The following is a 27,739-nucleotide window of genomic DNA, read 5'->3' on the forward strand; positions in this document are numbered from 1 at the left end:
ATTTAATTGTACTTCATGTACATTTGACAATAAACTTGAACTTGTAGGAAACAAAGGTTTTATTCACAAAGACTTAGTAACATTTTAACACAAAACAAACGTTTTGCTACCATATATTTTGATGTAAAATCTATTTTATAATAGAAAAACAACTCAGTAAAACAAAACAGACAATAAATTAAGAAATACGATATTAGAAATATATTAAACCTAGAGTAATTCTATAAAATCCTTTTACTACAGACAAACCTGCATACATAAAAATAATCACAGAATGCCATTCAGTTAGGTTTTTCTTTCCAATTTAAAGAGGGATTCATTGAAAAGCCAGGGCCAGGTTCATGATTTCAACATCACACCACAATTAAAGATGAAAGATCAAAGCAGTGTTTCTGTTTGCCCCCCAAACTCAGTGCCTGTGTGATAATTTCATTCCCATACTCCAGACTTACAAACTAAAAAGGAAAAACAAATCTTTGTAATTGCTGAACAAAAATACAAGTCTCCCAACAGAAATCCCTCTAAAGTTCCATGCTTCAGAAAAAAAAGTGTCGTGGAGCAGGAAGTATTATCAGTAAATCTCCAAGATGTTGTTTATAAATAGCAGGCTTTGAAATGCTGCAGTTTAGAAGTTATAGTACTTCCAGATTAAAAGCTGTTATTTCATTTCAGTCTGAAGATCACATGATAATTTATCACTGGCCATTGGACAAATTGAAAGGAGATCAATTTAAATGCAAAGCAACAGTGACCATATAGGCAACTTAAAAAATGCCTTCCTTACTGTTCAATGACTGCTGTTTATTAATTAACAGATGAATAAAAATGTTCCTGTTGTTCTGTATGTGACGCTGCCTAAACCATTAAGAACACTACAGCAGCTGACAGTGCAATATCCTGGGATAACATGAAGCACAAATGGATTCTAAATGTGCCCCTAAAACAGGGAATTGTTAATAGATAAAATGATCCATCTTTCACTGTAATTTAATTGCCTAATTACTCAATCAAGAGAGGAATGAAGTTCTGAAACTCGAGGCCAATCAGTGGAAGAAACTGAGGGTCATTAGGTTGTATGTGATAACGAAGCTCCACCATCGCTTCTCAAAAGAACCCCCAAGAGGTATTTTCCACCCTCTCGCAGAAGAAGCCAAACAGAAAGGGTGCTCAGACAAATGTGGGTTTTAAATCCTCCTTAAAATTGACCACCAGATGAGACGTTCGGCGCAAGGGATGGGGAGGCCCACCGTATTCACTCTCTGAGGTTTCGGAGGTGTTACTCTCGCTGGACTCAGAGGGTCCCCGGAAACAGGCGTCGCAGTAAGGCCGGTGGTAGAAACAGTAACTCTCTTCAGAGCTACTCGAGTCCGAGTCTGAATAGTCATACTGCTGCCAGTCTCCACAGAAGTCTTGTCTTTCCGAGGGCAAAGGTTTTGAGTGGAGAGCTGAGAAAGGAGCAATAGCACATTTACGGGAACACGCCGGCTCTATGGACAAGTCGCAATAGTCATGCCTGAGGCTGCGTTTGGCCTCTCTGGGTGGGAGCAGCTTTGAGCTGCAGGAAGTTGGTTCCTCCTCTTCCTCTCCGGTGGACAAGGGATGGTGCACATTCTGCAAAGCTGGGGTTTGAGGCGGTAAGCTATCTTTATGGTCATCAGCCTTTGAGTCGTTTCGATGAAGGTCACTGCTCACCAAAGTCCTTGCACAGGGGGGCTCAGACCCTGGAAAATAGTATGGAGGAGGCCCACCTCTGGAGTTATGAAAAGGTGGTCTTCTCTTCCTCATGATGTAAGGTGAAATACCTGGAAAGCAATGCTGAAACTGCGTCCTGGAGGGAGACTCATCACACACGGGGTCCGACACCTTTCTCACCCGGCTTGGAGACCTCAGGGAGCTCACAGCATCGATGCTGAGATCCTGGAGGATCTCTTGCAGTTTCTCGCTGCTGACATAGTTGTGCTTATTGACGGATGATTGATCCTTCAGAAAACTAGGGGGTTCTATTGCCCTGGTGCTGGACTGAACAAGTCGAACTGGGTTCAAATCACAGGGTGTCTGAGATTCTTTCTCTGTCATGTTGTTAGCAAGCTGCATAGCCTGATATTGCTCCTCCATTTCTAACACACAGGAGCTGGTGGGACTTTGCCTTTCATGTTTTACTTCACATTGTTTCACATTCACATACTTCACATTGTCATTGTTTAGGGGACAATCTATGCTGTTAACAGAATCCGAAACAGTCGTTTTTTCTGTTGAATCACGTTTACCATCTAGAATGTCATCTTTATCAACTGGAAGCTGTTCAGTCATCACCTCCATGTGCTCCACACCTGGACCAGAGTCTTCCAGTCTGACATTGATCATTTCAGCAGAGGCTGAATTCATTTTGTTAGTGGAATTCAGCTCGCTGGCCTCACTGGCACTGTGTGCTGACATCAGCCTCACAAGCTTTTCTTTGGCATTGTTCACTTGCTCTTGTAAGCTCTCAATCACAGCATTTTTCTGAAAAACAGGAAAGAAACTCACAGCATCATACGTAATAAAATTAAAAGAATTAACACCTATAGCTGGAAATCAGTAAATTAAATGTCTCGTAGTCTCACTTACTTATAATGAAATCTATGGTCTGTATTATTTTTGTTTTTGACTTTCACATGAAAAACGACAGTTCTGACAGCTTCTGGAATTTCCTAGTAACTTCAAATGGTAGGTGTGTTTACTGTACAGGTATGTACAGTATTGATCTCTCTGCAGCAGTCTAGCATATATAACAGTAAATCATCAGCTTTTCATCAATACTTATTTTTTAGTCTAAACTCAACACATACTTGTTTGGAATTGTGATATTATTTTTTAATTATTTTACAGTGTATTTTTAGTTACTTTAATGTGCTGTAAAATCTTTATAATGCAGTTCAGACTACATTATACCACAGGAAAAAAAAAAACAGATACTCAAATAATTGTCATCAGACACTGTTATTGATAAATGAAAGCTAGGCAAAATATATTCACTTTGCAGAAGTTAAAGTTCTTTTTCTTTAATTAATGATTAAACAGCCTGATTTTCCAATGCTGCATAATTTCTTACTAAGTGTCCGTTACCATTCAATTACTTAATCTTCAGCTTCCTTTCAGCATGATGAAGCAGAATTTCCACATTGAAGTGATTTGCTTCGGAGAAAGTGGACAACAGAGGAGAAAGAAAAAGTGTGCCGGTGTCTGGGCCTGCTTGCGTTTGACTGCATGCTGCTTACCTCAGTGAGCAGCCTCTTCATTGAACTGTTCTCCCCCAGCAGGTAGTAAATTTCCTCCTCGCTGTAACAGGACCGGAAGCTCCTGCTCGGACTGCTGAAGTATTTTGCCATCTGAGCTGGCGTTTGGGTAAGGTCGTCTTCAAACTGCTTCCACTGTGTCAGCTGAGGAGAGAGCTGGAGTCAGGGTGACAGTGGCTTTATGAGGACTGCCAGGTGGAAGAATATTATGGCGTGAGGAATGCTGCATCACGACCTGAGCACTTCCGCAGGTAAATACACTGACACAGTATGTGCATCAGAATTTGGCTCAAAAGCATTTAAATTACATTTAAATATTATAGATAAACAAATCTAAATACATCTAAATGTTAATCTTCTGATGTGTGTCCAGCCCACAGGGATGAATATTCTTCTGATTTTCCTGTCTTGATTCTTTGACTACAGAGCTCTCAGTTTTTAATTATGTTATTTAACATTGTCTTAAACTCAAGGGAATTTGGATGTGTTTATTTTTAAAGCCTTCAGAACTGCAACAGACCAGGAATGAGTTTCCTGTCATGGTATAGATGAGAGATCACATGTGAGCATTTGCAATTAATTTGCGAACAAGTGCAAATGTATATTCAAATATTCAAATGCACTTGAACCCAGGTCTAGATTCACACTCACTCAATACTTTTGGATACAGTCCATTATGCTAATTCCCTTTTTACTAAAACTGCAATTTCCTTTATTCTTTACCTCTTATGAGTTTTATTTCTCTAGAAAATGCTAAAGAGTCTAAAGAAAAATGTTGATCATGTCATTTTTTAAAGGATATTCACAAAACTACTCTAAAAAGTGTGGGGTTGAGACAACCTTCAGACACCAGAAACAGATTCATGAAGAAATCACCCCACAGACACCCCAGTGCACATTTCATTTTAGTAGATGGCAGGGTGATTTACAATACCATTTTTAATCATAAAGCATCTCTCTTTTTATGTGGTCTGTCCTGAAAGTCTTGTTGACGTCACAGATCCCCAGACACTAATTACCTCTCTAACCAGTGTTTTCTGTTTCAACTCATCATGAAATCCCTTCCAAACCAGTACTGGCAAGTGTTTGATGAACAATTCATCTTCAACTTGTGCTTTCTAAATGAATCACAGGGATGTGATTTAGGAATTGAGATGCACTTCTTCAAGGAACAGGCAACACCAGACTGTCCTAGCTTTGAATCTGGTATTTCTTCACTTGAGAACAGGCAGCCTTAGTTCTCCATTTGATTAATGATGACTGGCCTGTCTTTATGAATGCGGAACTCCCAAAGTGAATTCCAATGAACAGCAGGTTCTTTAAATCAGAAATCAATAAAAGTCAAAGTCTCAAAGCTATTCTTCACTGTTAGGAAGGGATGGAAACGGGAAATGTTATGATCAATAAGGAACAATTCTTAGTTACCAGTGTTGCCATTGAAACACTTTCCTATGTTCCTCTGTTCAAACAACCTGAACGGACAGGAGACGTTTGTGACCAAAGTTGTTGTCAGCAGGAGGAGGGGAACAATGACTTCCACAAAGAAAAACGGGAGTTTGTATGGTTCAGCGTCCCGCTGGAGAATAAGAGAGTGAACTTGACTAACACTAGAAGAAGCCTGAACAAGAGCTGGCGACTGTGCTCTGCCATGCCGAGGCATTAGCCAGCATCACCTGAGGCACGAAGACTAGGCAGTCGATGGTGACCGTGCAGAGGAAGATGCCCCCGGAGGTGAAGCTGTAGATGAGGTTTGGCCAGGAGTGGAAGAGGTGGGTGATGAGGATGGTGGCTCCGGCGGACACAGTGATGAGGAAGACCCCTGCCATGATGGTGAGGGACTGGTTCACCGGTGGGGAGCTGACGTTGCTGGTTAAGCCTGCCAGGTACGTCCCGTACAGAAGGAGACTCCCCTGTGGGACAAATTAACACAGGGTGACACACAGGCTATGGGGACGAAACCCAGCATTTACACAAGGGCTAAAACCTGCTTCCCTGTTTGAGATGTTTAAGAAACAAAAAAATCACTCAGTCTTGCATTTGCCAGGCCTGTTTTGTCCCTGGGGAGATTTGTAACATAAGCGGCAACAGTGGTCTTTAAAGTCACCCCCATTAAAAAAGATACAAGCATGAGCAATGTGGTAAAAGCCAGCCTGAAAAAAATTTAAATGTTTCTTCTTTGGAAATATGTTATTTTTTTGTCAGTTCATTTCCTTAAAACTAGGTTACCCTGTCCATTCAGACACACCAGAAATTGATTTAAAATTCCATTGTTTCTTTATACACATCACTGGATATGGGAACATCTTAATTGGGGATACATGCAAGTAATAACCCAGGTAGAATGAGTCAGAATGGGTTTGGTATTAAAATAGAGGCAACAAGTTACAAAACATGTTTGCAGCAGCAGGGTGAAAGGCTGTTCCACAACTGTGGGCTATCACTGCATGAAGGCACAGCCCTGCTTTAATGAGAGACATACAGTAGGGATTTACAAAACAACTCATTCTAATTAATCATTTTCACTTACATTTCATAATGATGGTAAGGGAACCTTTTAAAAATTGGAAACACCAAATTTTCCTCATTATTCAGACCTACTTGTGAAACTTAAAATCCCTGAAGAAAGCTGTGATATTTTGCCTTAAAAACTCTCTCCTGACCATGTATTTAGAACTGAGAGCCTCTGAGGGTAGTTTTTTTTGGTTGATCGGAAATAATTGGAATAAATAATTTGCGAGCTTTAACGTGACAGGATTAAACAGCACTAGCATCTTTATTTTAGGAAACTAATTTTAGACACAAGGCAAACTCTTTCCCAGCCATTTTGTAATTAACTTAAAATCATTAATCTCTTTTAAAGCTGATAGACAGGCTTTGCATATTCCGTTGTTGCCTTTGGTATTGTTTAAAGTGTGGACTGGTTTGTCATGAAAAATCCACTCAGCAACTTCGCTTTAAGATGCTTGATAAGGAACTAGTACCTTGAAAAAAAAACAATACCACTGAAACTGGGCTTCAGCTGGAATGATAGATTTTCATGAGCTAATCACATTTCACAGGAAGTGTCTCAACTTTGTGTCATGGATATATCACCGTCTGACATTTGTTAAGAACTGCTATTTTTCATGATGATGAGCAAAACAGCTAATTGTCTAAAATAAATGAGGAACAGGGAAATTCTGAGCTGTTCGCGAAACGCAGGGTGGGCGTCACCGCCAGCTGGCTATTCAGTGGAAGAGAAATGCTTGCCCCCTGCAAAAAAGTATTAAAGTATAAAAGTATACATTACAAAAGGTAGGGCAATAGACCGCAGTTTGAAGCACAGTATAATATATCAAAAATAAGTGTAATATAATTTTCTGATGACAAAATAAACAAATGTAAAATCCCTCACAACACAAATTGGAAAGTAAACAGGTTGCAATAACTGTTACAGGAACATCAAGAAGGTTACAAAGGAGAGCAGGCTATTTGGACCGTCTAGTTCATTTGGTTGTTAAACACGTAATCAATTCCAGGATTTCACCCATCTTCCAGGATGGCGGGGTTTGAACTTCCTACGGCCCTGGAGGTGACAAGAGACACCTCCGAGGACGTCTGCCAGAAGGAAGGAGCTGGAATGGGCGGGATTGCAGTTTGATCACTCAGTACCCACTCAACACCTTCGTCATACTCTGTCTGTAAAGCATTTGATGTGACATGCTCTGCTTGAGTGTGATGAGCTAGGAGGGGAAAAGACCTGTGATTGGCTGCAGTATACAGTAGTTAAGAGTCCAAACCATGCTCTTCAGAGCCAAGATACACAGACCACTTTGGTAACTCTAGCTGGACGGACCACTCATTGGCTGAAACCTGCAATTTGAACTTCTGGAAACTGGCCACCAGCTTGAACTATCTTGGAGCAAAGTGGGGTTTATCTTCTATAAATTAGATGCTGGAAACAGGCATGCTGATACATTAATGGGTTTTAATGTGGCAATGTGCTACAGCCTACATGCAACATGCCAAAATATTTAGGCTAAATACCACTTTTGGCTAGAAGTGTAGCACACTGATGGCCAAGGAGCGATATCATCTTGCAGCTTACAACTGGCAAGCCACTGAAGCAGGTGCCAGCCTGGTCAGTACCTGGATGGTAGACCTCCTGGGAAAGCTAAGGTTGCTACTGGAAGACGTGTAAATGGGGTCAATAGGTGGCGCTCATCCTGTGGTCTGTGTGGGTCCTTATTCTACTGTACAAAAAAAGGCACCGCCCTTTGGATGAGATGTAAAACCAAGGTCCTGATTCTACTTTTGCAAATGTTGCACTTCTTTACTTTTAAGGAATTTGGAATCACAGATTATTTTGAATCGCCAGTTGTGTCTTAACCCAGGCTCACAGCCACACTCCCTGTGTGCCCACAAGGGAAAGCGAGGACGTGCAGAAAGGGCTTCTCTGAAACCCCGAGCTCCCATCAAGCCGTTCATCTTCGGACATGTTTCACACTCCGCAGAGATGTACAGGAGAGTCAGCGGCGATTGGGGGAGAGTCTTGCACAGTTTCCAATTCCCACAAGGCTGTGGACGTCTAGGAAATTGGAGGGGTTCTTGGAGCTGACTCACCCCCAATTCTACTGCGTTTGGCTCAGATTGTGCCACTTGGGGGGATCCCCAGCACAGTGGGCTAGTATTATGACCCAGACTCAAACCCACAACCTACCCTTCAAGTGACCATCTTATAGGCTGTAGCACTCAGGAGCCCCTTGAGTTGCACCTTTAACAGTAAACCTCATTGCTTTTGATGTGCTGCTTAACCTTGGCTTTTCAAAGGTTATAACTGATCTAAAGACTGAAGTACAGTCAGCACTGTACTTTTGTATTTAGCCATTTTCAGTTGTGTGTTTACTGCCCAGTGATACACAAGGAAACAAGATACCAAAATTGAACTACACAGCTAAAAGAAGATCAGGATTTAAATAAACCAATATGCAAGCAGCATGAGCTCTGAAGGATGATGATGAAGTGTCCAACTAGCAGTTTTAGTTTGCCAAGAAAAACCTGTTACACAGCATCTGTTTATATTGGCTCTGATTTTCCATCATGGGTAAAATGAATCTACTGCAATTAATTTACACTGGCCTGAGTGGAATATTAGGAGTAAAAAAAGATTGTACAGCTAGCCAATTGGAAAACAAAACCCTAGCCTACGGTTTTGTGACCAAGTGCTTTCCAGGTGGGAGGGGACTCCCTTCACCCCCACAGAAGTGTCACCCCTTGTGGGGCACAGTATCCGCACTGGGTGTGCTCCAGCAGCAACCTGATCACCCCAAGACACTGCTCATTCAAAACTTTCTTAACTTCTGAAGTCAGATTCGGTCTGGCTTTGTAATTACGTGAAGGCAACTACCCAGACATAAAAAAAAACAAACCTACTTAACAACTAGACAGGAGTGATGTGGGGAATGATCTCCTTATTTGTAACCTTTTGCTGCTTTGTGTAATGTATTATAACTTCTCCTACTTAATTTAAGTCATTTGATGTTGGACCCATGTTTTTTATTATTACTGTGCAAAACTAAAGGCTTCTATGGTCAAAAATCATTCTTCTTGAGCAATCAACTTGTAAAATATTTAAAAACATGAAAAGAAATGAAAGCAGGTTAAACGTGATTAGATTGTTTAAATGAAACAGTCAGGACTAAATTAAACAGTACAGTGTAAACCTTGAACTTCCTTGAAAATCTTGAAATTCTAAGAACTGTGTTATGAAATCAATAACTGTCAAAACAAAATACTCGACTCCAGTGATAGTGTAACTTATTGAAAGAATCCGGGTGTGTATTTACCTTCAGTACAGAAATAAGAATAATCCAAACATCAGCATGGAGAGAGGAACACAATTCTGTCTGTGAGAGAGAGTAAATAACATTCTTTTCTGCCATCTGCAAAAATACAAAAAATAGGAATTTCCTTTAAAAATAATAGATAACTGAAAAAAGCCATTGCTTTCAAATAATAACCATAATTTGAGAGCTCAAACAGGATCACATGCTTGTCATTTTTCAATCATGTTTGACATGTGCAAACATCTGTTATCAAATTAATTCTCTACTCCGGTACTTTGCAAATGTATTCACCCCCTTCCATTGATGTTCTATTTTGCTGAATGAAAAATAATATACATATTTTTTTTAATGAATATTTTATTAATATCCAAACACACATGTTTAAATTGATCAATTGTATGGGTGAAAGAAACTAAATTTTGATTAAAATCTGCAAAGAAAACTACAAACACTCAAATATATCGATTGCATAAGTATCCACCCCTGAGTCAATACTTAAGTATCTTTGGCAGCAATAATGAGTCTTCTGTATGTACTGTATCTGCGAACTTTATATACACAAATGTGCTCAAGCTGTGTTATGTTGGTTGGGATCATGATAGGTCATGTAGAATCACTTATCTATCATATCAAACGGGACATCATGGGACAGTGAATATGGCACACAAAAATGCAAGAATTTCTCTACTTTAATAATAACATCATTTCTCTTAAGATGTTAAAAATCTGAAAAATATTTTGAGTATTTAGTTAGACAACAACTTGAAGGGACAATGTTTTGTTAACTTTCAGGGTAAATGGCTCCAGAATTCAAGCACATTTACAAAGTATTCATGGAAATTTGCATGGGCTTTGCCTGTAAATGCAAAAGTTTTTTTTCAGAAGAAATAAAATTCTCTATTAATATTAAAACACACATGCAAACCAATCCTCTGTCCACAGAGATGATCTTTGTAAAATATTTAAATACATTTGTATTTGCACCAATTTCTACTGCTTCAAAGAACACACCTTTTATCATACAGGTGTCTGTATCATGAATACATCAACTAAAAAGAACCGTCCAATTTGAATGATTTCACATATCAACACTGTTAGCAGGTTTAAAAGACTAAATACTAACTATCCCCCCCCCCCAATTTCTTCAAAGCACAACCTGACATTCTCTCACCTTCACTACACCACTGATGGATCTCACACATTGCACTGGGTCCATCAGACCCCACACTGTCAAAACAAGGATATCTACCAACATCAGTCCCGTCACCAGCCCCATGAGCTGGATATCTTTGATGATCTGAAAGAGAATAACAAAGGATTCTTAATTTGAGATATGTCTGTTATGGGCAAAGCTGAGATGAACTAGAGTAAAATCACAAAAAGATGCACATAGAGGTACAGTAGTGAGTCGTCCCAGGTGTTGAAATCACTATCAGTTCAAGACCAGAGATGGAAGGGTTACATTCGCAGAGGTTTTTTAACAAAACCATGAGTCACACAAGCATGGGAGGGTTGGGTGGACAGCTGTGCACACTGTAGTCAGGAACATGTGCTCTCGGAGGCCCACAGTGCATATGGCAGAGTTCTACTAAGGAAAGCCTTGCTGCTGTGCTCAAGAAGAAAACCCAGAAGAGCCAGGACAGCAGGATCCTAGCCCTTCAGATGTTGCAGAGCTTATCTGTGATTTATCATCATTCATAAACCACAAACTTATTGCCTGGAGGGGTCAGTCACTGGGCCCTGGGACCCCCAGAGGTTTCTTTTCTCTCACTGGAAGTTTGTGATTTACTTCCTCTTTGTCCACATGGTATACTGGGCTACCTGGTATGAATGGGCTAGATGGGCTACCTCTGCTTGCCTCAGGCCTCTTCTGATACTGTATGCAGTCTTTTTTTTAAAACATTTCCTTATATTTATTGCTCTTAAGGAAAGAGTCATTTAGATTAAAACCAGAGATGGCATACTTAAGCAGGTATTTATGGACAGCTGCTTGTGAATTGTGCTGCTCATTTACTTCCTATATGAATCAGTTGCACATGGGTTTCTTTCAAAGGTACTCGCTGCTGTTTTTTTAGAATACTAGAACCAAACTAATGTGATTGGTTATAGCTGCCTTTATGGTCACCTACTGTATTTAAATGGGCCATAGAATACTTTTTTGTGAAACACCTTGCGAGAATTTGGTGTATCTCTTATAACAAGGTTGTAAATACTCTAATAACCCTCCATAAAATAGTTGTGCTAAGAGAAGGTGTAAACTCAATCCCTCTTATCCAGCTGTTTGATATTGCTTGCATTACTGTACTGACTAGCAGAACCGGCACCACACAAGAACATTTCCGATTATCACAGTTCAACCCTCCACTCCCACTAAACATGATTCAATGTTTGGACTTCCCCCTCCTGTGTTTTTTTTATTTTCCCTTTTAAGCCCCTGCAGGAATTTTAAGCACTATTTGTAGAACACGGACTATGCAATCTATCCAGTCCTTGCTGATATGAAACAACTGTTCCCATTGTTTTGCAAAAAAAAAAGCTAAGTCACATTAGCAGCCAATAAAATCCTGCATGTCATTTTTTCAATTGTTTTTGCCAGGTCTCACAGATTTGAAGTTAGTACATTCAGAAGAATTCTAATCCTTTCAATCCCTCAGACCCTAATAGGAGGTATTTGGGAATTTGGCATAACATGAACTAAAAAAATAAATTGCACCAAGACTGCAACAGCAGAGCAGTTATCAGATTAAATAATTAAGGTCGTAGCTCCCTGGTCTGGTTTCCATCTTAAATTCCTCCTCTGCAGCCCTGGCTGGGCTCATTAACCTGCTTTGTCACTTCATCTCACTGTGTCACTTGTGCTCCAGTCGGATTGAAAACTCAGCATCGCAACAGGCTACAAAACCACAGTGGTCTCCTGCAGCCTGAGTGGAATTAATGCTCTCTGCACACGCAACCCAGTTTGATCTTACTCCTCCGAAAAAATACTCAATAAGATTAATGATTCAATAAGATTAAGATTAAGATTAAAGAGAATGTAATAATAAAATTGAATTATTACCTATTGGGGCAGTTGTTATTTGAAATTATTTGTCATTTAACGATCACAATAACGGGGCCAGTTAAAAGCTTTGACTTTAGGATATTTTAAGTACTTGCAGCACATTCCCAACAATGGTATGTGATTTCAGTACTGCAAACATGAATACGAATATAGATTATTCTTCAGGTATGCTCTCTATTTGTGATTGGGATCAATGCACCATAACCCAGAAAAATTGGGGTCTTTATTAAAAAAATGGCCAATTCCAATTTTTCTAAATACAAATGGAATTATGCTTCAACTGCTGTGGATAGTTAATGTTTTCTTCTCCAGTTAATGGTCTGATCTTCATGGGTCACTATGTAGGAATTCAGATGCATAGCTTTTCATTTAAAGCACACATTGCAATCGATCAAATTACAATAAACTCCAGCATGAGTACAAAATGAAAGCTAAAAAATGAGTATGGAGAATAACAACAACAGATTTCAGAAGATTCCGAAACCTAAGTGAGATTAAATTGTGAATAGAATGATAGATGAGCAAAATGAACCAGTGGTTCAAGGTTCGGGCATTCAGTTCTCAAGAAGCTAAACTTTTCTGATTGAGATCTATAAAGGAAAGACAGCTTGCTAAGCTGAATCATCAGTACTTATCAGGAACAGGCAGCTCTGAGAGAATAAATATGACGGGGAAGAGTGTGAGTCCGTATGCATGTGTAGGAACAAGCAGTAAGAGGAAAGAAACAAGCAGACTTCAGTACAGTGACACTTTGCAGAAATTAACTGACCTTGTCTTGGGACTGTCAGAAAAAACTTTGACAACCCACACGAACTTGAAAAACCCACACCAACATGGGGAGACTGTGCAAACCCCACACAGGAGGTGCCCCAGTCCAGAATCGAACCCAGGACCCAGGAGGAGTTGTGACACAGCAGCACTAACAGTCATGTCCCATGCTGCCTGTCTCCAGGACATGCTTCAGTTAGAAAAATACACACATTGACCCAAAACAGGGTTACTAATAAACTAAATACAGATCTTCAATCAAACCCTTAACGTAGGCAGTGTGGTGGCTCTGTGGCTAAGGATCTGCGCCTGTGGCTGGAAGGTTGCTGGTTCGTATCCCGCGGCTGGGAGAGGAAACCCAGAGCAAGGCCCTTAACCCCAACTGCTCCAGAGGCACCATATACTGTAATTGGCTGACCCTGTGCTCTGACCCCAAGCTTCTTTCCCTGTCTGTGTGTCTCATGAAGAGCAAGTTGGAGTATGTAAAAAGACATTCCTAATACAAGAAATTTTATATGACCAATAAAGTGATCTAATTAATCTAATACGTATAAATTAATTTCTACAAGTTCCATAGAAAAGGCACTTTGCCCAAGCCCAACAGACAGAGAAGAAGTAAAGTACTAGGTTCACAAAGTTTATACAGTTTTGCCATTTCTCAACAAACAAGACGTCAATTATGCCAAGTATACTGTATACTGTACCAAGCGACCCAGGTAAAACCTACAGCTTCTGGATTATTCGTCAGGTTAGGCTGTAAATTTCTTGACTGAGTCATTGGAGATGCACATAAAAGTAGCGGCGTACTGTACGTACCACCCTCTTGTCTGGAACACGCTGGGTAAACACTTTGTAAAGCCGCCATGTTTTGGTTAAGATGGGTCCAAACACTAGTGAGCTCCCAATGCATAAGGTCCAGACCCGCGCCTGCGGAAGAGGAACAAGGGCTGAGGTTCATTCATATTTCTTCAACGGACTTCTCTTCGCACTTCCGCACAGTGAAATAGTCATAACGATGCTTGAAACATAAATAAAAATGTAAAAAATTTGAATTCACCTCCTTTGTTTCAGCTCAGGTTCCATATACAATTACAGTTTTTACATGAAATCTCAAAATGGTTTCAGAGCTGAAAATATCTGGGAGCTCAAGTTAAATGGCTTATTAGCTGAAGTCAGGGTCCAATTAAGAAGACCGGAGCTGAGTTGATTTAGAAATTCTTCACTTTTGTGCTCCAGTGTGACATTTTGTATAAATAACAAGAACATGGAAACACAAAGAAAATGATAAATCATAATTTATTATTTTTTGAGTTTGGAGAAACTAATTTGAGTTCAGAGAAAGAAAATATGAGAATTGGCCCTTCAAGCCTGAGAAGAGGAGAACAGTTCAAGTGTTCAAGCCAGTCAGTCAAAGAACTGCACAATGACAAGTGCAATAGGGGGATCCAGTAACAAATATTATTACAGAATGATCAACTAAAACATCAACTTTCCCCATGAGCAGTTTAGAGGCCGAAAAAATCATCGTCATGATCCAAGATAGATAGTGAAGCTACTTCACTCAGACTGCTTCAATAAAACATCCAGGTGTACAAGTGGGCATAACTAATCAATAATTAAGTGTCAGCCAAAACAAATACAACAAATATAGCAATGATAAACAAATATAACAAAGAGAGCAAGTAACTACCTCTACCCAGCAGTGAAAACACACGCTACTAGTGGGATGAGAAATCTGTATTTTCACCTATGACCCACTGAGTGCAATTACATTAAGGAAATAACTTTTTGAAAATTCAGATGACTTATAATTAACCTTGGTCAATATGATAAATGGAATTTATAGTATATAGCATAGTACTACTGTAACTGAAATTAGAGAATGAATAGAAAAGGTATTAAACGTAGAAAAATTACCCCGCATACAGTAGTTTTATCTCACAAGCAGATAAAACTCAAGCTGTTGCTATACAGTATGTGTCACGGGAATCAGAGCAGCACAGGCCTACTGAGACACACACTCGAGTCACAGGGAATCAGAGCAGCACAGACCTACTGAGGCACAAACTCCAGCTCAAGGCAAAAAATCACATTACTTATGATTATAAGTAATCAAATTATATTTGATGATGGCTACTGTTTAAAAAATCCTGTTTCCAATTCAAGTGTTTGATTTTGATTTTAGCTGGATTTAATTTATTCCAGCAAAGAAATTGTACTCCTTTTACCTCTCAGACACAGACCTCTTCAATAACTGTGTATATACTGTACAGTACTGTCCATCTATCTGTATGCTAATATGAGCTGATGTAAGGAGACAGAAAGCAGATTGGAAATAAACACCAGAATTAAATATCTTTTTCAAGATAAAGGCATCTAGGCTATCTGATACTTTTGTGAAGAATATCCTTTTAAAATTAAGCAGTCCTTGGAAATCATCCAGGGCAAACTCCACTTCTGCTTTTGACTCAGTGATGATCTGGATTTTATAAACAGAACCTTTTTCTCAACACTGTTATATCAATCAGGACTGAGAGGGTATTGAGTTCAACTGGATAGCATTCAATCTTCTTCCAGATTCAACAGGCAGATGTCATCTGTCAGATCACTCTGTTCGTCCCTCATATTAGTGAATTCTGCACCAATAAAAGTGTGGAAACTATTATTATACATAATCTAAACTTTGTATTATTTAAATGTTAAATTAGATCTTTTTAATTGTTTTCAGCTACAGAAAACGTACAGATCGCTGCTTTTTCAGAAGGCAGGTCTCAGTCAGGGAAGATGTTATAACGCAAAGAATCAAATTATTTTATTTTATTCAAGCTGTAGTGTTAAAGTACTGTACCAACTCAGCTACTTTCTTGAAAGAACTGTAATATTGTGACTTAAAATCTCACTTTCCTCATTCATTTACATATTCTATTCACTACTAAAGCTTCTCTTTGAAGTGGCATTTTCCATAAATAATTTAAATAGGCCAATGAATGTCCTGGTATGGTCACCTCAAATTGTCTTATTAAGGAGAAAGAACACTACACAAGTGATGTTACAGCAACCCACCACTAGCAAACAAAAAAACAACAACACCTAACTTCCAACAGAAAGCTTGAACACTGACAAAGGAAGAAGATACAGTATTTAAGGAACAAGACTCCATGGTTTTTAAGGGCCCGAAGTTTTTTATCTGAGTCACATTTATATTAAAAAAATCAGTATGGATGAATTTGCTTTCTTCAGCAAATTTCTTAAAGTATATATGTCATACATAATGCAAGATCCGGAGGGGGTGGAGAACATGATCTTTGTGTGTCCTATCTACCACAGGACTGTGTGTTATGGGCTCGTACTGTACCTGCAACAGTGTTTTCACAGCGGCTCCAGACAGCAGTGTCTTCTCCTCAATCCCAAACAAGACGCCACTGCTGTAAGTCAGCACACTCCCAAATAAGGTCAGCACATTGAGATTGGGGCTGGACATCTTCACAATCCTGAACAAGAGCACTGGCGTTAGAATCTGAAGAAAAGCGCCACTCTATATTATAAGGGTATAAAGTACTGACTAACCAACTTGACTCTTAACATAATGCTACGTTTCAAATATCAAATTCCGACATGGGAGCTCAATGCAGTATGTTTATCTTCACATGTGATTAGTGTTGTTCTTTGGTATTTTGGAAGCACTACTTCTCCATATTTCCAGCACTGAAGCTCAGAGCTCTAATGTTCTTGTTTGTGTAAAATAGCAAAAACACATCAAAACCCTGTACAGACAAAGCCTCAAAAACACAAAGAAATTATCCTTCCATGTTCATAGTCCTTTATGGCACTGTTTCCCCAAAGGAAGGAAAAAAACAGTAAAAAAAACTTTCCATTAGCTTTTCTGTGTCTAAATAAATCTCATTCTTACTTTTACTGCTTTTGAAATAAAGGTCTCAATGAATTCATGTGGTCATTGGTACCAGATACAGTATCTGCAGTTGGCTTTCATTTGCAATGTAGTGGAGGGGAAATCTTTCAGCAGCGCTGGTTATCATGCTGGTTGTCCCCAGCTGCTGAAAGGAAGAGGGGCTGCTTCAGGTACCTGTTGCTCTTGAAGCGTATCGTGAAGACCAGGAAGAACGCAGACAGCAGAATGCCACCAGACAGCAACGTCCACATCACAGCGCAGAGGACTGGAGATATTGTGGTCTCGGGAAATGAGCTCCTCTACAGGAGAGAAACCATAAAACTGACACTACATGAGGGAGACCGATGAAATAAGATGCACAAGAAGGAATAATTTTATTTAAAGAGCATCTAAGAAAGTAGGTTAATTGGCTTCTGGTAAGATGGCCCTGGTGTGAGTGTGCACGTGTCTGTGTTTGTATCTATAGTATCTGTGCACCAAAATGGACTGGCATCTCATCCAAAGTGTATCCTGCCTTGTGCCTGTTGCTTGCCAGGATAGGCTCCAGCTCCCATGCGAACCTCAGTTGGATAAAGCAGTTAGAAAATGGATGGATGGACTTGTATGATCAAGACATTTTTCAATAATAAACATTTGTTTCTGAGATAAATCAATACACCTGTACCTCTTTTTATACAGGCTCTTTTTAGGACATTAATGCTATGAAGTATGTCAATTGTTACCCACATTTCGAATAACAAAAGCCAATTTCCAAACCACGAAGAATTGATACAAAGAAAAATTTCAAAACCGCTGCTAAATGTAGAGAGTGAAGTGGAAGATGTCATACAACTCATCTCATATTGAGTGTTTGCAGCACATCCCACTAACTAGTATCACACCCCACTAACTAGTATCACATCCCACTAGTATCACACCCCACTAACTAGTGACTAATATGGGTGAGAACTGGCACAGAGCCTATGGAGTGGCATGGGAGACATGTGTGATACAGTGCACTACGTCTTGCCTCATGCACTGTTCACTATTGTGTGCACTCTTACTTTTCATAAGAATATTTGTGGTTTAGATCCCTAAAAGTGACATGAAAATGAAAATTGTGGGTAGTGTGTGTAATTACACAAAAAGCAAATGAAGTGGTTCCTGTACTGTACAGAACTGTAATGTACTTAAGTATAATTAATTATGTCTAACTAGGTAAGCGGTGTTATTTATTACTAAAAACACAAACCACAGTATGAATGCTAGTTATTATTGTTTCTTTTGTCATATCTTGGTAAAAAAGTAAAGGTAGGGGTGACATTTTGTAATTATTCCCCATAAGGAATTGGATATGTTTTTTTTCGGTATTTAAAAAGGGTTTCTAAGAACAAATTATGTTTGTAAAAAATATACAGGTAAATATTTTGGCAGACTTTTAATAAACATTAAAAATATTAAACAAAAACAATCTATTCAGCACATGCATTTCCATTTTGCATTATGTGTGCTTTACAACTCAAGACATTTGCAAATGGGTTAAAGAGCAGGTTGTACAGATCTAAGACATGGCTGTTCAACTCCTGGCTTCTTATACCACCTTTCCTACAGGCACTTTCCACAGCATGCAAGTCATCACTGTGGAACATCCCTACTTGTGAAGCTTGAAAGCCCATTTGGACATACAGATGGTCTCACCTGATGTGTCACTACAGGATGCAAGCCCTTACACTAATATCACTCTTTTTATGTACAATACCTGTAAGAGCTATAGATGTATTTGTGCTCTGGGTAAACATAAAAAAATCATACAGTGGGACAGAAAGATGTTTTGCAATTTTCAAGCTTGATTTCAATCAGGATGTTTAGGTACCGCACTTTAAAGTTTTGTGTACAAACTGCAGTTGTGAGTTCTGATAAGAACTGGTGGGGGACATAAACTAGCTAAATTAAGTAAGTAAATTTTCCAAGTTACTTATTTGAATTCTTCCCACATCATTTGGAATACTTTCTGACATTTTCCACTTAGTCTCTGCAACAGAATGTTCCTCAAGGCAAGTAAGAAATGGATTTGACATAAAACCATGCAGTTCAGAGTGAACATTCCCAGTGTTGGATGAACACTATAGTCTGAATCCAGTTTCTTTCCAAACTGTCAAACACAGCTTAGTTACTGCTACTAACAAACCTTAAAGAATTCAAATAAGAATATCTAGAGTGGTACACTCCATCCTTATGCAACAAAACTTCACAGAATATTGTCTAGGCAGAACAAAGAAAATGAGACACAACTGTCTACGCATTGCACAATAAAGCCAGAAAAAGATAGCTCTGAAGAAATCAGAGCTCAGTTCCATATAACACCTTTCAGAACTAAGAACCTTGCAGAAAAATTGCTCATATCCATCCATTTGCTAACTTCTTCATCCAATTCAGGCATGCAGGGGCCAATCTTCCTAGAAGCCAATTAACCTAACCATAGGTCTTTGGAGTATGGGAGAAAACCGCAGCACCTGGAGGAAACACACATGAACGCAGACAGAACATACTGTACACCACGCCGATAGCACCGCAGGTCCAGACATGAACCCAGGGCCCGGCGCTGAAAGGCTGCAAGGCAACAATGACCACCACTGCACTACTGTGCCCCCAACTGCAAATACCTCAGTATTCAATTTCAGAAAAAAGAGCTGTTGCCAAGTTCACATTTTCAGCTGAAATGAATTCCAGTTAAATGATCCATTCCTTATCCATGTATATGCACACAGACACTTTCAGGGGATTCTCAGTCATTGACAAGGAATACCTGGGGTTTTTCAGGGACACACTGGAAGCAAGGATTTCTAATGGAAAGGAAAGCAGAATGAGGCAGAACAAGAAACCAAAGGCAAACAGTTTTGTTAGCTTTCTGCAGGAGAGGGTGGAATAATTTATCATTTTCTCCCACCTACTGCAGTTCTACGTCCTCGGTTTAATTTGATTTTAAAGAGGTACGGTACACATACAGTACAATAGCAGTGTCTTCCTTTTAGATGTCTGTTTTTACCTAAGCCTCCATGTTCCCTGCTATCTCTTCAGAAGTTATGATGAAGTGAATAATGTTAGTTGTACTGTATAAACAAAGAGTAGGATGATGAATACTGTAGGATGTCTTCGGAACTGTTTTCATTCATTGTTTTGAAAGAGGCACTACATCCTAAGCTCTTTACTGCCTCTTAGTACACTTTATACTCCTTTATCCTCACGTCAGTATCTGACAGAAATACTGCACCATGCCTGGGTGGCCTTCCCCTTACAAAACAATATTTCAGTTTCTTCCTTAACAGAATACCACACTCACTGCGGTAATACCACATAGCCTGTTGAGGACTTCCCAGCCCTCTTGTGCATCAATGTCTGGGCCGATGGAGCAGTCTCTGGAGTCACATACGTCACTGCAGTTGAGGGCTGGGTCCATATCAAGCCAGACCACTCTCTTCTCCTCATGTAGTCATCCTAGAGAAGACAAAGGAAAGAACTGCCAGTTTTGTATCGGTGAGAAGAAAAACTGTAAGTTCAAAATATATACAAAATTAAATGAGAAAGGGTTCAACAAGCATTCAAAAGATAAAGGCACTTGTGCCTGCAGAACACTATGAAAACAAAATTATTCCTAATGTGACTGATGGAATATATGGAAAAACACGGATAACCACCACTGTCTCTCCATTGTGAAATGTACTGAAAAATACATCCATTACACATGTGCACAAGTGCAGCTCAGGCACAGCAATCAACCAAGTCAGGGGGCAAGAAGCCAGAGCAATAGGAGAGAACCGTCGCAAACATGTTTCCAGAAACATGCAATCTCTTTGCAGAAGACTCCCTGGTGCGGAGTCAGTACCAGGACACAAAAGCTGAGAGACAGCTGCTCTAAGCACTATGCTACAATGCAAGCATCTAAATAAATGGGCATGTCAAGCTGAATAGAGCTGTGTCACTGGGCACTTGAACACACACAGACCAATGTAGCCACCAGCAAATGTGCCCTACACACCTACAGCAACACGATATGACCCCCTGTATGGGGCAGAGCTCAGCAATGGTGAGGTAAGTCACCATTGACAATATGATCTGACATCTGATGTATTTGACATTTGACAATATAAGAGCACGGTTCAAGTGATTCAGGCATTCACTGCCTATAGACTTATCTTCCAGCTACACACACTACACGACAGCAGCATTGCCACCTTGTAATCTGAACCTATAAGATGTCAGAAGCACAGCAAGACTAAGCCTGGATAGCACTGGCATGGGAAACATCCAGGGAAAACCAGGTTGCTGCCGAAAGTTATATATGTAGACTGTAGCCCTAACCCTATACCTTTGGACCAGAATTTCCAAATCAATGAAGTCAAATCAGTGTTATAGGAGATGTTGTCTTTGGAAATATTATACCAAGATCCTGACCACTTGGCATTACAGATCCCAGGGCACTGTTGAAAAGAGCTGGAGCAGTAAACCTAAAGCCATGACTAAATCCTACACTGGACTTGTGCAATCTGAGCTCCCTAAACTTCCCCCTTAATTCAGCTGGTAGAAATTTAAGTTGAACTTGCCGCTCTCCACATCACAGATATCAGCTGAACATTGTCATAAACTTCTGTCATCACACTGGATACTTAATTTTAGTTAAAGAACTACATTTTCTGAAACTGACATCCATTTTCTCTGATTTTCTGGTGCTTCATATTGCTTGCTTAATTGCAAATGAATCCTAATGAAAACAATAATTAATAAAAATCAACTGTATTTAATTTAAAGCACATTTCATGACACTGGTTCACCTAGCATGACATTTCAGGAGACAGTTACCCACTGGTTTATTATTTCTTATCTGAAACCTCACACTTTAAAATTGGCATCCGTTTCAGTTCCTTCAAGACAAATTAGTCTTCACCACAAGAGGGCATTGTTTTGCATCTTTAGACTGTTACACTATAGCAGAACAAAGTAAACAACAAGGATCAGAACAACTGAGAAGTCTGCAAAAGAACAAGTAAAGGTTTATTCCATGCTGAAAAGAGACGAAAAGAAACAATGTTTCGGCTGTGGAGCCTTTTTGTTCCTTTGCAACCTACACATGCTGACGCAGCTACCCACTTAAAATACTGAAAAGACTGACAAGCGTTGGTTCAAAACAAGAAGTCTCTATTTGAAACACCTGTAATGTGAAAAAATCTGTCTCTGACCAAATTAACGATATAAGAGACTCTACTCCTACTACTTCTGCAATTACTAACATCTATGGATGCTTGCTTATTGCTAAAAGCTTAAAAGAAGACATACTGTATCTTAAAATGATTAAAACAGTTAAACAAGTAACAGCTGTATGAAAGTTTGTACACATTTTTCTGTTAAATTCTTTGTGTTTTGGAGAAAAGAGAAATTCAAATCTTATAATCCACCTAGGAGTCCTCTTACAGCCCACATAAACAGTGAAAAAAAACATGTTGGAATTCAGACTGTGAAAAATAATTCAAAATCACCGAGTATAATAAATGTAAACAATTATTAGTGATAAGAAATGTGTATTAAAAAAACCAAATCAACATGAAGCACTTCAAATTGAAGATTTGAATATACAACTTTCAGAAGTTTAAAAGCAAGGATATATACTGTAGAAAAGTATGAATTAATCAACAGACAGATAATTGAGAAAGTAAAAATGAAGTTACATGAAAGTTGATCATTCGGGTTTTCAGTACATTGAATTAAAACACACATTTCTGATAGGGGGGAAAAGTAGTCTTACTTGAGTTTGACTAGAGGTAATAGTCAATGTTGGAATACAGTACTTTTCATAATTATTAAATGCAATGAATTATTAAATTGTTTAATTACAATACTAAGAATGGCACAACACATATTCTGCCATTCATCGTTACTGAATTTATCATATAAACTGCAGTGCATTATTAAACAAGGCTTTTTGTTTAATTTGTTTTTAGACATGGCAAGCACAAAAATGGCGATTTATTACAGAGATGAGTCATTCGCTTTTGCAAGCACATCTTGCAAGAAACTCGATGAGTAGCAAAAACACATTTCACTTTTTTTGGAAGTGTGTTTGGTGTTACCAGTTCTCCACAGTTATACTAATGACTAAATCAGGCAATCTGCCCAAAGCTTGCCCGAGGAGAAGGAAAAAATCAGACCTGCTAACAACCTAAAAACCTCAAACGTCTGCCCTGTCAGTTTCTTCCCAGATGGCACAATATTGTGTTGATCCACAATACCATCTGTTTAGCAAAAATGACCAAAAATAACAAACTTCTAAAAGGTCTTAGTTTTGTCATCACTGCTGGTTGTGTGTTCTTTGTCTCTTTCCTTTTTAAATATTTGCAGAAAGCAATCAAGATTACACAACTGGTGTGTTAATGTTCGTGTACTTCGTTAAGTTTGTAGGACGTTTTTAACACAGATTTAACTTCATTACCATAATATGTCCAACTTACATTAGAGGTGTAAGGAAAGAAAACAGAACTGCAATGTGCTTTACAGTTCTATTACTGTTATTCCTACAGGTATTACTGCCTTTTTTTACCATTAAATGCTTAAGTAGATTGTTCATAATCACTTCTACCAGAGGTCAAGTCTGAAACTTGTGAAACCTGGTCTGGTCTGAAATGTTACCCCATCACCTCTGAAGTCAGGTTTTAATAAGACTCTTCTCATCCTGGGTGGGTTTGGGGACCATGGTCTTGCTGATAATGGATGCAGTCCATGCAGTATCTGGCAGTAGCGGTGGGAATGCATGACAAACTGGATTCAAGATCAAAGGGATTAATCGAATCTTGTGCCCAGGCAATGGCTGCAGTGAGGAAAACTGCTGAAAGAAACCATCTCCAGCAGCTGTTCACGAGCTTCAGAGCTCATAAAGAAAGAGCTCTGGGACCAATGGATGCCAGTGTCCTGTACTTACTGTAACTTTCAACCCTTTGTTTCTCCTCACAGTTCCTTTAAAGTAACCCTTCTTTCTCTTTGCTGAGAATATATCAACACCATGTATCAAATGGCTGGGAAGAAGAAGCTCTTTATGACATCTGAACATCACCTCCAGCATAGATATTTACATTTTGAGAATTATCTGCAAGATACTGTAGGTCTGGACTTTCTCAGCTCTCTGTTTTGGGTCCTTTAACTGCATGGAATAACTGTATGAATTGTGCAGGGTATGCTTTACTGAAAATGTATGTCAGACTAAAGTCCAGATGCTCTCAGTTGCCAGAAATGCTCAAAATACTTCTTGTCCAAGACATTTCTGTCCAATACTTTCCAGTCTCAGACATACTGTAGGCTCAAACAATTTAAAGCACCAATCTAGTGTACCAGGATTATTTTAAGAGAGAAAGATGCATGTAATTAAAAAAATATATGGAATGATACACAGTATACTGTATGTCTTGGTGTCCTGTTTTGCACGCATACTGTATGCCATTCTTCTTGTGCACTTCTACCTCTAGGAATATGTGGACTAATAGGAACTCAGTTTCACCCTCAGAGATTAAGTGTGCCCTGCTCTCTCCAGATGCTGAGTGTGGCAGAAAAGAGATGCAATCAGTTTTCTTTCCATTCAGTGTTTCTTAATCATTCAGACCACATTCTTTAAAATGAGAACCAAGAGCACAAACTCAATATAGTTATTTTAAACAGGTTTATGCAGATCACAGGTTCTGCGCTGCCTTTTAATGCTGGGACATGTCGTAATGTGTTTTTTACTTGGTTCACAGCTGCCTGTCCAGCTTGATATTCTTTCTGCCCTTCAAATCAGCTATCGCAGATGACACTGCACTTGAAAACCTTCTGAAGGGTTGCTGCCAAAGACTGTGTGTTTTTGTTGCATTAGGGTGCAACGCTGACTACACAAATACCCCTCATTGCACATTTACACACACATTGTACATTGCCTGCTTGCTGTCAGCTAGCTCTGTTTTTCCCCACTATAAAAAAAAGTCTTCAGTACTGGGAAATGAAACGGATAGAAAGTACAGTAAGACTCTCTTCCTTGTACTATTCACAAAAAAGCATCTCAGTGACTCACAGGGTTCATCAGCCCATATGATCTGCCTGGAGTTTGACCAGCGATCCTTGTGTCTGCATAATTTACCTTTTCATTTTGTTTTAAGATTTACTAAGTTTAAAAGGTGTGTCTCTGAGTTGAATATCTTCTGTTTTGTAAACGGTATGTGGTAACTACACCCTTCTCACAATTAGCGGAAACTGAAGCTTTGTTTAAGGAATACACACCTATGAAAATATCCAAGATTGCCTGCTCATCATCGGATGTCTGCGGTTTAATTAAGCAATGGATACTGCTATTTAGAGATTTAACTTCAAGGAGAGAACACAGAATTTGCTCTTCAGATATAATCAGTGAGGATAGTTTTTCCTGTATCCTATGGCATTATTTTCAGCTTTCCAAAACGAGAGCAGTCCATTCGGCCCCTCAAGGATTGAAACAAAAACAAAGGTTGTTTCCTCTAAGCTGTGGCCTTGACAGTGTATTTCCTCTCTTTTAATACAAGCCAATAAAACATGTCTGCAATGTTTGTGATTCTGCCTTATGGTCTTACTATAGCGCCAGATAATGCATTTTCCAAACAGGGGATTTCAGGAAGACCTTGTGAGGCCCATTCTTCTGTTATGTTTCAGCCACATTCAAAGGAAGGTCAAGCGAGGCCATGAAACACACATTGCAGAGGTTACTGAGAGCTTCTCACAGGAGTGCTGGCTGTGGTGTCGCAGAAAACTTATGACACCAACGTGGCCATTTCAAGTTGATATCTGTTGCCCGGTTACCAGCCTCCCTGGCTGATTTAGAAACATTCAGTCTACCTGTATCTCAGTAATAAGGGGTTGCTGGATAATACTGAAGAATAAGTAAAAAAAAAAAGAGTTTCCAGCACAATTAAAAATAAATCAGCCTCAGATTCCCTAGGTCTGAATGCACCTGGATGTTTGGTTAAATGTAAGAAGGGGCAGCATGCCTGAATAATACAGAGAATCAGGGGACTGTCAATTAACCAGAGAGAGATTTTGTTTCCTTTTATGAGGGGAGGGAAAAGCTCCAGCCATAGAGTGTTGATAGAGATTAAGAAGTATGATTTGAGGAGCAATCAACTTACGAAGTGTGTTATTAATTACTGGGAGGAGTCTAGCTGAATCCAGGTATGGTGATTAATAGGTGTGCCCACTTCTTACTATTTTGAAAACCACATAATTCCTCAGCAAACCTATCGCTTTAGGCAAGGATTGAAAAGAATGACTAGGGCGCTAGAAATGTAAAGAGATGGAGCCGTCTCTGTAAAGGGCTTTTGTCGGCTAGTATGCCGAATTCAATGCTCTGAATTATAAAATGTGTTTCAGCAGTTACAACGAGTTTTTAGCTCTTCTTAAACAATAGAATTTATAGGAATTTTTCGTTATTTCCAAAAGAAAGACCGTTTTTCCTTTTACATAAATACAATCCCCCGCTTGAGAAAAGATTATGGAGTTCAAACGGAGAGTAGTGAACAAAACTTAATCAAGTGAGCGAGGAAAAGACAAAGCGAGCTCAGTCTGAAAAAAAAATAATAATATTGAAACATTCTCCATCACGGCATAATCCGTTTAATAATTCAAGCTGAGCTTTAAACGTGTAAGAATGCAAGTTTTTAGTTTACCCTCTGCACGTGAACCTTACTAATAAACGAATTTAATGTGTTGAATTAAAACTATCCTGTTTTAAACCCTGCGAGTTAACTACAAGCCCGATCAATCGCCTTAATTAAAAAAAACTTGACACATTTAAAAGCCTCACAAAATGTGAATAATTAGTAAATATTTTTAAAGTGATATTCACAAATTAAACTCACCGTTACTGCTTAATAGGGAAGAGTAATTCAAGCAGGATACTGTATTAGACCAACACCTTTTTTTAAGACCACTGACCACCGCATTTAATTTGCCTGCTGGGCTCTGGTGCTTTCCTCTCTGTAGTGTTTATCACACTACAGAAACATAAAATATAAATTATTAAAGTTTAAAAGTTAGGTTTAACGTTGCTAATTGTGTTTTAAATCTTTTATATTGTTAATTCAGATTTTAGTCGTTAATGAGTCGTATTGTAAACCGTTAATTAAATTTATTGCTAAAATTAACAAATATAATTTCAACTGGTTTTGTCCTACAATGTTTAGTTTTTAAATAACAACCATCAGATACTGTTAATACTCCATTCATAAACGTTAGACCTCACAATGTACAGTACGTGAACACAGACACCGGGAGCGCCGAAGTTCTGGCGCAGCACTGGCGACACCATAAACGTTGTTTGGATTCATTCACAAACACTCCACTAACTCCAAGAAACATATTTTGAAAACAACACAAGTTTTTAACCCATGGAGTTTGATTAACAGATTTTAATCAGCCGGATCCGTTTCAAAACAACAATTTGTCACATGTGTGCCACAGTGTGTATTTAATACAGACCTTTTGATTCAATTATTTGAAATTAATGTGAATTAAATTTGATCAAAATAGACTGGATAATAGCCTAGAAAATGACAAAGGTGCTGGTCTTGTTATTGTAATACAGTAATACAGCGCCTGTGCTCAACTGAAAACGGCACATGACGACGAAATCCAGACTAACCTGAGAAACTCTCCTGTGGACTGTAATTCTGCAATCAGAAAGAAGAAGTAATTATCCCGCTGTCTTCATCTCTGAAGTTTAAAACATTGACACGGTCTCATATCTCTCCACCCTGGGTTTTCTGTAGCCAACCTCCACTTAAAATCCAGAGAGGTGATGCGCGCCCCATTTTTAACTTTATTTTCTTAATTTCCACACTTCAAAACATTGCTAACCCAGAGGACGGATGAGAACAGGATC

General features: G+C 39.0%; 1 protein-coding gene across 1 annotated transcript; it reads right to left on the minus strand.

The window, feature by feature from the left end:
• Window positions 1–47: 47 nt before the first annotated feature.
• On the minus strand, window positions 48–27,739 carry gpr156 (G protein-coupled receptor 156). The gene is made up of 10 exons (XM_088913528.1): window positions 27,500–27,739; window positions 20,159–20,313; window positions 17,014–17,138; window positions 16,285–16,420; window positions 13,746–13,856; window positions 10,272–10,397; window positions 9,101–9,196; window positions 4,949–5,185; window positions 3,258–3,431; window positions 48–2,502 (listed from the first exon to the last, which is right to left on the minus strand). The coding sequence occupies exons 2-10, from the start codon at window positions 20,273–20,275 to the stop codon at window positions 1,168–1,170; spliced, it is 2,457 nt and encodes an 818-aa protein (XP_088769654.1). The 5' UTR covers window positions 20,276–20,313; window positions 27,500–27,739; the 3' UTR covers window positions 48–1,167.

The sequence above is a fragment of the Atractosteus spatula genome, chromosome 4, assembly GCF_055471065.1.
Source record: "Atractosteus spatula isolate fAtrSpa1 chromosome 4, fAtrSpa1.hap1, whole genome shotgun sequence".
Classification (NCBI taxonomy): Eukaryota; Metazoa; Chordata; class Actinopteri; order Semionotiformes; family Lepisosteidae; genus Atractosteus; species Atractosteus spatula.